At 38.3% G+C, this 12,299-nt stretch overlaps 1 protein-coding gene across 1 annotated transcript; it reads right to left on the bottom strand.

Moving 5' to 3' along the window:
- Positions 1 to 411: 411 nt before the first annotated feature.
- On the bottom strand, positions 412 to 1,871 carry LOC113304370 (glucose-6-phosphate isomerase, cytosolic 2B-like). The gene is made up of 4 exons (XM_026553470.1): positions 1,316 to 1,871; positions 1,159 to 1,212; positions 939 to 1,067; positions 412 to 813 (listed from the first exon to the last, which is right to left on the bottom strand). Exons 1-4 carry the CDS (start codon positions 1,400 to 1,402, stop codon positions 679 to 681), a joined length of 405 nt encoding a protein of 134 aa, XP_026409255.1. The 5' UTR covers positions 1,403 to 1,871; the 3' UTR covers positions 412 to 678.
- Positions 1,872 to 12,299: the final 10,428 nt, after the last annotated feature.

Genomic DNA, 12,299 nt, shown 5'->3' with positions numbered 1-12,299 from the left:
TGTCAAAAAGAATTGCAACAGTAATACAGGGAAACAAATAACAGTTTTCATTGGCACTTAAGCTAAAAAAGTTTAGCTAAAAAAATTAGTGCTAAAGAAATTTTTTCCCCACTTTCTAAGTGATTTCAGAACTCGAGGACTACTGTTTTTCTTCCATATATCTAAGTTTAATAGATATGAAAAAGGTTAACTAAAACGAACGCTATACGGTATAACTCTGTGCATTTTGAGCAACCATACGAAGATTTCTAGTAATCTCATCCAGCCATGACATATATTGGCTGAGACAAAATACAACGGAGTTGGTACCATTGGGTTGTGGGTGCACCAAGAGCTGTGGTGATCCATCGTTTTACAGTACTGCACATTCACTTTAGTTATTAGCATCAACCTCATTATTGGACCTTATTCTCAGGAAGAATATGACAAAAGTACAGTATATCAATGTATTACAACTCACTTAGGCAACAATTGAAAGTAACATAAAAAAATAAAAAGCTATGTTACACATACAGATAAAAGCAAATATTACATAACTTCAAACAACTTATAATTTAAGATGTTAAAAATTGCAAAAAACTAAGAATTGGATAAGCCTAAAGCTCAATTGGTGATAAACATGTCCAGCGCGTTCAAAGAAGGAATTAGAAGGCTGAGTGACCCATTATAAAAATATAATTACAGTTCTTTGTAAGATAAGCCTTTTGATAAGACATTTACTCTTAAGGGAACTGTTGTTAGGGTAGCACCTTTCAGGTACACAGGTTGTTGACTCTTAACAACACCAATAAAATCACAAGGAATCACGCGGCCCTGAAAGTTTCAGGAAAACTTGATCGATGATATAATTCTAGAATGGCTTTGGGAATAAACTCAAGCAAGCATGAGAATTCAGAAGTAACATTTAAAAAACTGTGGATACAAACATCCAATTTTACCTGGTGAATTAGCTGGTAAAAGCTGTGTTGGCCGTTCGAATCTGGCTCACCAAAATCAATTTCGGCTGCCTCGAAAGGAAAAGGAACACCGTCAATTGATACACCCTTCCCTTTTCTCTCCATGCTAAACTGCAAGAGCAGTGATACCATCACATTAAGTAACTGGAGAACAACCCTATGCAGAGTAATGTTAATAGCCCATAACACTGTCAACACATGCCTGTTGGATATGAGGAGCGAACTTCTCTAGTGCTTGACAGTATGGCAAGATAACCTGGAGGAACACATAGAAATTTGGAGTATTAAACAAAGAAGAACAATGCTTAACAAATAAAAATAACCATTAATGATCACAAGAAAAGTATAAAGTTGAATACTTGAGCCATACAATCCCATCTGCAACATGAAATTCTACAGTTGTTCATCGGATGTTTGCAAGAACAAAGGAAACTAAAAGTAAACATGACTAAGAATTGGTCAGCAATATAATGAAAGTGGTTTGGTAATGCATTTATCTCCCTTCTCCCTTATCCCTTATTCCTACTGATGATCTACCTAAATAGATGAAGTACACAAACTACGAAGATTTGATACATTCAGAAACTACAAATGAATAGTCGTAAGGCATTCAATAATACAAATCAAGACAAACTAAAACAATTTCAATGATTCAGTTTAGTAACTGCTGAAGTAAAACAGTCCGGCTAGTCCAATTCAAACTTTATATGGTAGACCATTATTGCAGATCTTCGAATGAGGAAGTACCAATCCCCAGGATTTCCAGAAAGGTCAATACTAACTACTTTCGTGACTCTCATTTCCAATGCCAGCTGCACCTAACCAATCAAAAGAAACAGAACACAAAAACACTCTTATACACCTTAAATTAAATCGAATCACTAATGCAATTAGAAATGTTGATTATAATTAAACTTGAACAGAAAACAGCCTTACGGACTTCAATTTCCCTCACACACAGTTCCCACTATTGCTGCCCTGGTTTCACGACGATCAACGAAACCAAATGAATTATCGGATAGGGAACTAATCAATAAATAAGAGCCCAAAACTCCAATTCCCAAATATGAATTGACCATCAAATGTAGACATACCTCATCAGCAATCATAGAAATGAGTGCTTAGAAGCAGTTCCTCTATCGCCATCTAAAGATTGAATGGATATTTCAGCTGATATTCAAATAGGAGAATAACACTTGTTAGAGCATATGCCATCTAAATGAAATCAGATTAATTTTTCAATGTAAAAGACTGACAATTGAGTAAGCTTGGAACGCAACAAGATAGCAGGCAATATGAAAGCGAGCACGAAACTAGAAGACGCATATATACATACACATCAGTCTACAATAAATTCTCCCTCTCTAGCATGCAATTAAGTTCATCATGTTCAAGTCCGAGAACAACACTTACAAAGAAATCAAATTCAATTGGAAGTATTCTTTTTTCAAGGTTATAATACTGTAATCACTTCAGTTAAAGACACTGATTCTATCCTTTGGTTTATAAGTGCACTTCTATAAATTAATTCTTTTTCAAAATTATAGTTGATGAGTACTCTCAGACTAAAAGCCAAATCTTAAACTGTTCAGAAGTCTATCCATTTTCAAATAGTTTCCTTTCCTTTCGTAATTTCGTCCTGTACAACCTCAAGCTGATTCCGTTTATGCAATTGCTACACTGTTACTCTAATGACAAATCCAGAAATTGGCTAAAGTGAAGTTTCTGGGCTACTTCAATAGATTACCTCAGATTCCTAAATTCTCAATCAAAATATAAAATTTTCAATCAAAGTAACCTCCTGTTACTCTAGAACTTCCTAAAAAATATCGACCCAAGATAAATATACCATCTGATAATAACATTCCAAAACCCAATTGACATATTGAAAGAAATAATCAATGGAAGTTAATCCAAGATAGAGTGTGATAATTACCTTGAGCTAAGGTTTCTCTGTCAAAGAAACTCTATAAACTACTCCAAAAGAAACTTCAACCAACTTCTTTCACAACATAAAGTCATCCTGCACAATTAAAACACACATAACACAGAAATTACAAACTTCATAGCAATCACTGAATTTAACAACTTTAGATGATCAAATCAAAATAATGTAAAAGATGCAAAGCAATGAATGAATTTAGCAACTTTATCAACAGCTTCAACACTAACCCCAGAGGCATAGCATAAACATCAACCACACGAACAGTATATTCATCTACAAACTTCCCAAACTCAATCCCATGACTTCTATAGGAACCCCAGCTCTTCCTGTAACAAAATCAATTTTGGATGTCAAGAAAACCTAATTTACAAAACAAAAAACACAACAATAATGAACTACACCGAAAACCCATTACAACTCTACAAATCCATAACTTATGAGATGATATAACCCTAAATTCAGAAAATAAATGAGGATCTGAGATTTGTTAGTCTAAATCCTAATATAAAAAAATCTCTAAATGAAAAAAAAAAAAAAACCTTAATAAATTGGTGTTGGTCGGCGATTTGGGATTTGAGATCTATGAAATCAACAAATCATTCGACCTTAATAATATTACTGATTTAATCCTTTACAAGTTCATCTGAAATCAGAGTAGTTGAACCCTAAAAGTATTGAAGAGAACGAGAAAGAAACATAATCAGAGAAGAAAGATAAAAGTAGAGACAGGGATCTGAAAATCATTATGATCATCATCATCACTGTGTGTGTAAAATGATCGATGAGAAGAATAAGTTCAACCCTAAGAGAAGTGAACGAGAGGGAGAAGATAATGAAAAATAAAAATAAAAATAAAAGATGAACTTATCAATTTTTAGTCTAAACCTGAGTCAGTTTTAAAGCTGACTAAGAATCTGAATGGGCTGAAACCGAGTTAGAAGAAAGTGTAGGAAACCACACTCACGAGTCGCACGCGTACAACTCCAATTGTTGCGAATCGCAACTATAACAAACAGTTGCGAGTTTTGAAACGGAGATAAACTGTTGCAAACTTTTTGCAACTGAAATTCAGAACTAAAATTTCGCAACAGGGCGTAAGCTGTTGCGAAATTTGGTTACTAATCCTTGAATTTGGTGTAGTGTCCCAATCCCTTATTAAGAAAAACGAAGGGGGGAGTAGGCGCGTTTAATATACATCCCGACCGCCGGATCCCAATCAAAAAAAAAAAAGAGAAGGAGACTAGGCGCGTTTAAAATACATCCCGCCCTCCCAATCCCAGCTAAAAAAAAAGATAAAGGGGAGGGGGGAGGGGGGGATGGGGAGAGAGGGTAAATGCGCTTTATCACAAGTTCCTACCTAACGTCCTTGTTAAAAAGGGGGATGGAATAAGCATATCCTTAATTAAACCCTCACGAAGAGAGGGAGAGAAGGAACGCAGACGGAGTGAAATACACTATATAGAATAAATACCCGAGTACAAAGGAAAGCTAAAAAAAAACGACAACAAGTCGACTGTCACTCATTCATCAGCTGATAGTAACACGCGACAATGAGCAATGTCTGCATCAACGGACTGCACCATTAGTAGCGTTTCCTCATGCTGATCAATAGCAGTAGCCAACGCATAATCGTCTTCATCATCCAATTCAGCGAGCTCCTTTATCTCGCCGAGAACCTTTGATTTACGAGCAGCGGCTAGAATTCCCTCTCGATCATGATAAATCGTGCGTATCTTGTCCACATGCACCACTCGAGAAGCCAATAACATATCTATCTCTCCCCTCAGAAGGAGAAAACGCCTCAATTCACCAGAAATATCAAAGGAGCGAACAAGTGCGGAAACCGCTGCAAGGGTTAAAGTACACCCGTGCAAGTGAGGGAAAGCCCGCTCGTAGATAGACAGAAGACAGTCAGCTATGGCTTGATCTATAATTGCCGCCATAACAACGGACTCTTCAAAGAGCTGATCGGCATCTTGACGGATCTTAACCGTATATTCTAATGCGCGTCGGATTTGGACATACACGCGTCCCTGCACCCGAACCCTTTCATCCATCTGGAATGTATCGTATTGATCAGAAAATTGGGCTCGTTTGGAATCCCCGTCAATCTCCCTCCACGCCTTGAGCGCTTCAATCTCCGCTTTTACTAACAAAAGCCTCGCGAGTTCCTCCTCCTTGTATCGAAGGTCAACCAGCGAGGGTACTGTTTCCAACGAAAGAACGTAACCATGAAGAACATTTACCATTTAGAATAAAAGAAAGAAGCAGACAAGTTGGAACTCTAAGAAGCCAATATTGCATATTTGTAAAGAATCATGAAAGTATGAACAATTACAACGACCACCAAAATCATGGCTGACACGTGGACAACATCAAAAGGGGGGCGTATTTCGAGAAACCGCGTCTTTGAAAAATCGGATACCTTCACAGTTTCAAACCCCAAAATTCTAGAGAAATACTAAAAAATAAAAGAGGGAGAAGCAACAAAAAATAATAATATTAATATATATAACAATAATAATTTAGTCTGCCAATAATGAACGATAGCGAGCAATATCTACATCCAGAGCCTCCACCATCAGGCGACTGTCGCTGACTTGTGTGTCAGCCAAGCGCAAGTCTTGATCAGCTTTGTGAACTCGCTTAAGAATATCCTGAATGATCTTATCCTCGTCCCCAACCCCTTGGGCAAGTGAAAGGGTGTCCTCATGCTCATCATATTCTCTACGCGTTTTGTCTCGGTGGAACGAACAAAGGGTCCATCACATTCCTGCTTCCTCCCTTAGAACTAGCAGAAGAGCTAGTTCATCCTCAATATAAGGATGAGGTACAAGCAAAGTGGTCACTGTTAAGACCAAAGTGTGACCGAGGAGTGGCCGCATCACTAAGTTGGAAATCCAGAGGAGACAATCTGAGATAGCCCGGTCTATTGTAGCCATCATCGCCAGGGAATCTGCGTACAACTGATTAGCCGCGCCATGTGCGGTAGAAGCATCATTGAGAGCGCGTTGAGTCTCTGGCGACACACGAGCCAATGGTTCCGTGTCTAGCTCGGTTTAATAAGCTTCAGACACCTCCCTAAACTTAGTATTCACGTCATGTCTATTAGTAATTCTCCGCTCCCGTAGCGCTTCAACTTCAGCCTTCACGAGCAGCATACGCTTCAGTTCATCATTCTTGAATATCACAAAGGTTAATGCAGGAATAGGCGCTAGGACTAGCACGTACCCGTGGAGAGAGTCATCCATGCGAGTCGAGTAGCTCACAAAAGGAAAAGGGAAGAAGAAATCAAGGAATAAGATGAGAAGGTACCAGTTGTACATATATATATGTATATATGAGAGAGAGACACCATTCACGAGACAGTAACCGGCGATCTTGTCCATGCGCAAAGGAATGTGTATGCTGACTCGACCATATGAGTATGACTCTAAGGTTATCTTACGACTAACCTCATAGTCAGGGGACTAATGTTCATACATGAAAAATAATTCCCCTTAACCAGGTTAGGGAGCCCCAGAGAGGGGAAAGGCTACACATGGGACATGGGGACTTGGGGACTAAGGCCCAAGTCCACCGAAGAAGTATCCATGAGGTGGAAGGGACAATGGAGGAGTTAACAAGGAAGAAGGAGGTTATATTAGAAAAGGGATGGCATTAGTATTAATTAAGGAGGTTTAGGACACATGGAGAGATGTCATAAAAAAAGGGGCTTTTGAAAAGTTTATATAAGGAAGGACAAGGTACAATGGAAAGACAACTCTCCCTCATACTATTCTAAGAAAAGTGAGGTCATCTTGGTACACTAGGACAGGTAGAACCCAACCAGAATTCCGGTATTAACACAGGGCATGTAAAGAGATCTCCATATCACTCTCAATAGGAGAGTCTAGTTTTGTTTCTTGTTCAGTCTCCTTACTCTCCTCAGGTAGACCTTCAGCTTCCTCACCAATCAGTGCACAGAGGTATTGTTTTTCACAAACATGGCCCCTTCTGTATTAGTAGTCATCACAATTGAAACACAATCCCTTGGCTTTTCTAGCTTGAACTTGCTCAGGAGTAAATTTTTTGAGAGGCATGATGGTACTAGGCTTGGGCTGTGAAGAAGGTGGAAGTGGTGTAGGAAATACAGTTATAAGTTTTGAAGGAAGGGTGCTTGGGTGCAATGACCTTGTAGTGGAGAAAGAGTTGGTAAAAGGCCTCTGAGGAGGCTTGGGAGTTCTTTGTTGTATTAAGAGGGTTCTTTCTTGCATTCTTGCAAGTGAAAAGGCTTGAAGTAATGTGGTTGGTTGAAACGTTAATACTGACCCTCTTAGTTCTTCCTTCAATCCTCCAATAAAACTAGATATGAAATAGGACTCAAGAAAATCCTTATGAAGACTCAACAATAATGGTTTCAAATACTCAAATTCTTCAAAATACTCATCTACAATTATTAGTTGAGCTAATTTGTTAAATAAGCTAACAGTATTATCATGAGTAGGATTCTCAAATCTAAGAAAAATAGTTTCACAGAAGTATTGCCAAGGAATATGAGTTTGATTAAGACAAATATTGTCATACCATTTAGTTGCATTACCATCTAGATGAATAGCAGTCATTCGATTTTTGTGGATATCTTGTATATTGTTCATCTAGAAGTGATATTCACATTTTTGGATCCATCTCTTTGGGTGATCGCCACCACAACGAGGGAAGTCTAGCTTTGGAATTCGATGGTGAGAATTTGAATCACGACCCACAAAATGAAAACCTCTGATGGTGTTGAAGAAACCCTTATTAGAACCTGAAGCATCGTCGGAATTCCTGTGATGTAGATCTGAGTAGGAAAAAAAAATCTAACTGAGATTGCATTCCATTCTCGATTTCTACCTTCAGAGATTGTAAACCTTCTTTAGTAGAAGTAGTACTAAGATGCAGAGCAATATTGTTGACCTTCAGATGTAATGAATCAAGCTCAACTTGCTGTCTTGTAGATAGGGAAAAAAGATTTGCTGGTTTTTACGGAATCGAGGAGATGACCGTGCGGTGGAGACTCCTTGAACCGAGAAAATGCTCAACCTCACACAGATGCACTGCAAGAAGGGAATACTTTAAGTTCGAGAGATCAATATGTAGGACTCCGGCCTAAACCAAGACAATAGCCGTTCCAGAGTCAATTCGGTCACAAGAGAGGATGGGTTGATCTGTAGGAGGGAAGCTGAGAAATGTGTGAGATCAATGGTGATCGAGATTGTAGGTGTGTTGTGTATTCTGCGTAAGAAAGTTCTGAATGATTGAAATTTACTCGGTTGAGAGTGATTTCTCAGATGATGAGTTCGTGTAGACGAAATATTGTCTGTATGAACTTGTCGAGAAATTCTTATCTGTTTCAATCATGATTCAGGGACTTATTTATATTGATGGAATTGTAAACACCTTGATCCCATGAAGTGTGACAGTTGTTGAAGTCAAAGAGTGGGGAAGTGGGAAATCGTGTCAAAACCAGTTGCTCATTGTGCGGAGACTTGGTTGATTTTCCATCCACTACTTTGCTAACTCCTTCAATTGATTGCACGACTTGCTCACATTCTCATCGTGTGTATGAACACACGTGACTTAGACCGCCAGACCAAAACCCTAGTTAATATCCTCCCATGTGACACGATTGATATCTCGTGGTTTTAGTTAGTCAGTTGCTGACTTCATGGGACGATGAGTCCTTGTATTGCTGAGTGGAACATTTTTGAATTTTTTTTGAAACTCATGAATTGAACGTGTTTGTTGAGACAGAGGTATAATTCTCGAATAAATGTTGATAGCTAAAGTGAACAAATATTGTTATGAGTCATTGAATATTGATAGTTGAACCAATATTTCTTTATCTGAGCAAATATTGCTCATCTGAGCATATGTTGCTCGTTTGATGAATTATTGAATATTAATAGTTGAACCAATATTCTTTGGTGTGAGCAAATGTTGCTCATTTGAGCAAATTTTGCTCGTTTGAGGAATCATTGGTAACATGACCAAGATAAATATTAATTTAAAATACTGACAACTGAACCGAATATAATTAATTAGGATGTTGATCATGGGATCAACATAAAATTATTAGCGTTTGAATCTGGAATTATGAACCTTGGATTCGAAACCCTAATTTTGATCAATTGCTGAATTGATGATAAATTAATAATTTATTGAAAATAATTCATGAAATGAAGGAGGGACCGGTTACATGGGATGATGAATCGACCATGTAGCGCCCAGATGCTCAAGTGAGCAAAAAACCAAAGTCTCTTGAAGACCAGTTGGTGAAAAGATGATTCAATGCTGGTTTAATCATTTATCAAAATAATGCCCGTATCAGCATTAGGTGTTGAAACCTAATTATGAAGAGATGAGGGACCGACCAAGGGATCACGAAACCGGCCTTGGTTGGTCATGGGATCGACTGACGATCATTCTATGAAGTTCCAAGTTATTTGGAAGAGTTTTTGACCTACTACGTGCAATTGCGCAAATTAGGTCAAATTGTGAAAATATGTGAGACCGGATTCTTGCAAGCCAAAGAGCCAACCTTGGTCGATCAAGGTAACGTGCTCATGTCGCCAAAGTGTCCGTTTCTCAGTCCTGAGAATTTCAATATTTTCTGCTGTGCGTTTGAGCAACATTTTGAGAAAACATGAAGAAATCAGAGATTTTTGCTGAAACCGGGAAAAATTCATGAGATGAAGGGATAAATAATAAAATAATGAAGGAATCATGAAATGTGGGACCGAATATGGCCAAGGCATGGTCGGCCGGCCAAAGAGCCCGGTCCCAAGGCACTTTTCCTAACTTTAAAATATTTTTCACGATTTTAGGGAAATATCATAAAATCAAGGAGTTTGTTGAAACCAAGGAATTTGTTGAAATCAAGGAGTTTCCATGAGATGAGGGAAAGATAAAAAATAATAATAATAAAATAAGGGGCATGTTGGACCGGCTAGGGCATGACCGGCCGGTTAGGGCCCGGTCCCACGAGTTTCCCTAATTTTATATTATTTTTCATGACTTGAGGGAAATTTCATGAATTTAAGGAGTTTGCTGAAACTAGGGAGTTTCCTTGAAGTGAAGGAGTTTCCATGAGATGAGGGAAATAAATAATATTAAAATAATGAGACAAGGGCGTGTGGGACCGGCCACAGCTAGGGCATGGCCGGCCGGCCAATGAGCCCGGTCCCGTGCATTTTCTCCCTAATTTTACATATTTTTCATGAGTTTAGGGAAATATCATGAAATCAGAGAATTTTCATGAGATGAGGGAAATAATAAAATAATAAGGAACCATGAGGTGTGGGACTGGCCACGGATAGGGCATGGCCGGCCGGCTAGCAAGCTCGGTCCCACGACACCTTTCCTTATTTTTATTATTTCTTTGTCATGAGGAAACACCATGAGATTAAGGAGTTTCCTTGAGACGAAGGAGATTTGCTCAAATGAAAAGACTTTCATGAGATCAGGGAAAAATAATAAAACATGATAAAATATGAAATTAGGCGTGGGACTGGCCACGGCGTGACTGGCCAGTCGGTAGGCCCAGTCCCCTAGCGTCTTTGCTAATATTTTTTTATTGTTATTATTATTCCTATTTTGCATAGGTTCATCATTCCTTCGTGTTTTGGAATGCTCGTTTGCGCATTCAGGTGCTCGTTTGTGCATTATTGCTGAGTACACTCGCACCATTTTGATCGGGGCTTACTCAATAGCTGCTCAGATGCCCGTACGTTGAACATTTATCACTAACCCGTGGAATTCTGCTGGGAAGGACCACGAATTGAAGTGACGAAATATTACAAAGAATCATAGAATATTGCTGAATATTCAGTTAAACGATTAGAGATAATTAATTGATGGATCTATACTAGCAGGCATGCTGTCTGGGAGCATTAATTATCTGATAATTGAGAAATATGAGGTTATTGAAACGTCATATCTCCTTTATATAGTCAGGGAAAACCTTGTTGTATCCTGAAGACGTTGTTGCTCTATACTAGCAGGCAAGCTGTCTAGGAGACGTCCAATCTTTCGATTCTACATCGAAGTAATTACCGAAATTGCTCAGTATTCGTGAGATGTTCCGTTGCCTCATCTTAGAGACTACACATCTACATATACTCTGAGAGACGGTATCCTCAGTCAGGGATTTCATGGAACGATATTTCATGCTTCAATGAGAGACATGAGCCTCAATATTCATCTGATTGCTGGATCAGGAGCATGTATAATTATGGTTTTACGATTTTAAACCTTGTTGAAAATCCACCATCTACATGTCTGTTGTTAGTTTCCTGTAGTTCTTTGCAAGATTGAACAACCATTATGAGAGTAGGAACGAACGGCTCTGATGCCAATTGTCATGTTCTTGGTAACATTTTATGAAGAATTAACGGAACAAGGACAGAAAATAACCGGAAATGTAACTCTACCCTAGCAGCCTCTTAATACACTCAATAATTCATACCTGAAACTGCAAAATAGGGTTCTTACAGCTTAAATGAACAATCAAGAGAAAAGGGAATCCTAAGCTAAAGACTAATCAGGACTGGACACCTGTCCTCAAGTTACTAGATCATTACTACCCAATGATTAATCAGGTAGTGCTTATTAAGGCAGACACACAATTTATGAGGGCGCCCCAGTTAAGAGACTATAGTGTCAGGTAGGTACATGACAAATCTTAAATCAGTATTTCATCCAACGGTGAATATTGATTACTTTGTTTCAATGTTATCAAACCCTAATTTGAAGACTATATAACGGAGAACTCTAGCAAGTGGAAAACCTAATCCCCGCACCTCATGTGTGATACTAGTTGCGACTAGAGTCGATTCTCCTTTAACCTAAGTTTTTCCTAAAACCATTATAAGTTAACGACTTAAAGACTTCATTGGGATTGTGAAGCCAAACCCAACTATTTTCTCTGTAGCTGTGTGTTTTGATCTTATTTGTTCTATCGTATTGAGTACTATCTTCTATAATATTTGCTCTAGATTTATCTCCAATAGGTAAGATATAAAAAGTAATCACAAAGCTCTTCGTCTCATTCTTTGTGATTCCACAATAACTTGTTCTACTACCATATAGTTAAGTTAATGTGAGATGATTGATATTTCTAGGTTGTTATTCGGGAATATATGACCGTATTATCAATTGGTTCATGTTCACCTTGATTTATCAAAAGACGGAACAAAAACCACATAAATATTTCTGTGGAGACAAATTTATCTATCATAATAGACTTTTCTGTGGGAAACAAATTTGTTTATTAAGTTCTCGACTTTGTGTCATAGCAACTCTTAGTTGTGGGTGAGATCATCTAAGGGAATCAAGTGCATAGAGCCTTGCTGGGATTCAGAGGCGTAAGGAACGCG

The sequence above is a fragment of the Papaver somniferum genome, chromosome 8 (assembly GCF_003573695.1).
Source record: "Papaver somniferum cultivar HN1 chromosome 8, ASM357369v1, whole genome shotgun sequence".
NCBI lineage: Eukaryota > Viridiplantae > Streptophyta > Magnoliopsida > Ranunculales > Papaveraceae > Papaver > Papaver somniferum.
The sequence above is the reverse complement of the archived record's forward strand: the minus strand, read 5'-3'. Positions and strand labels throughout refer to the sequence as shown.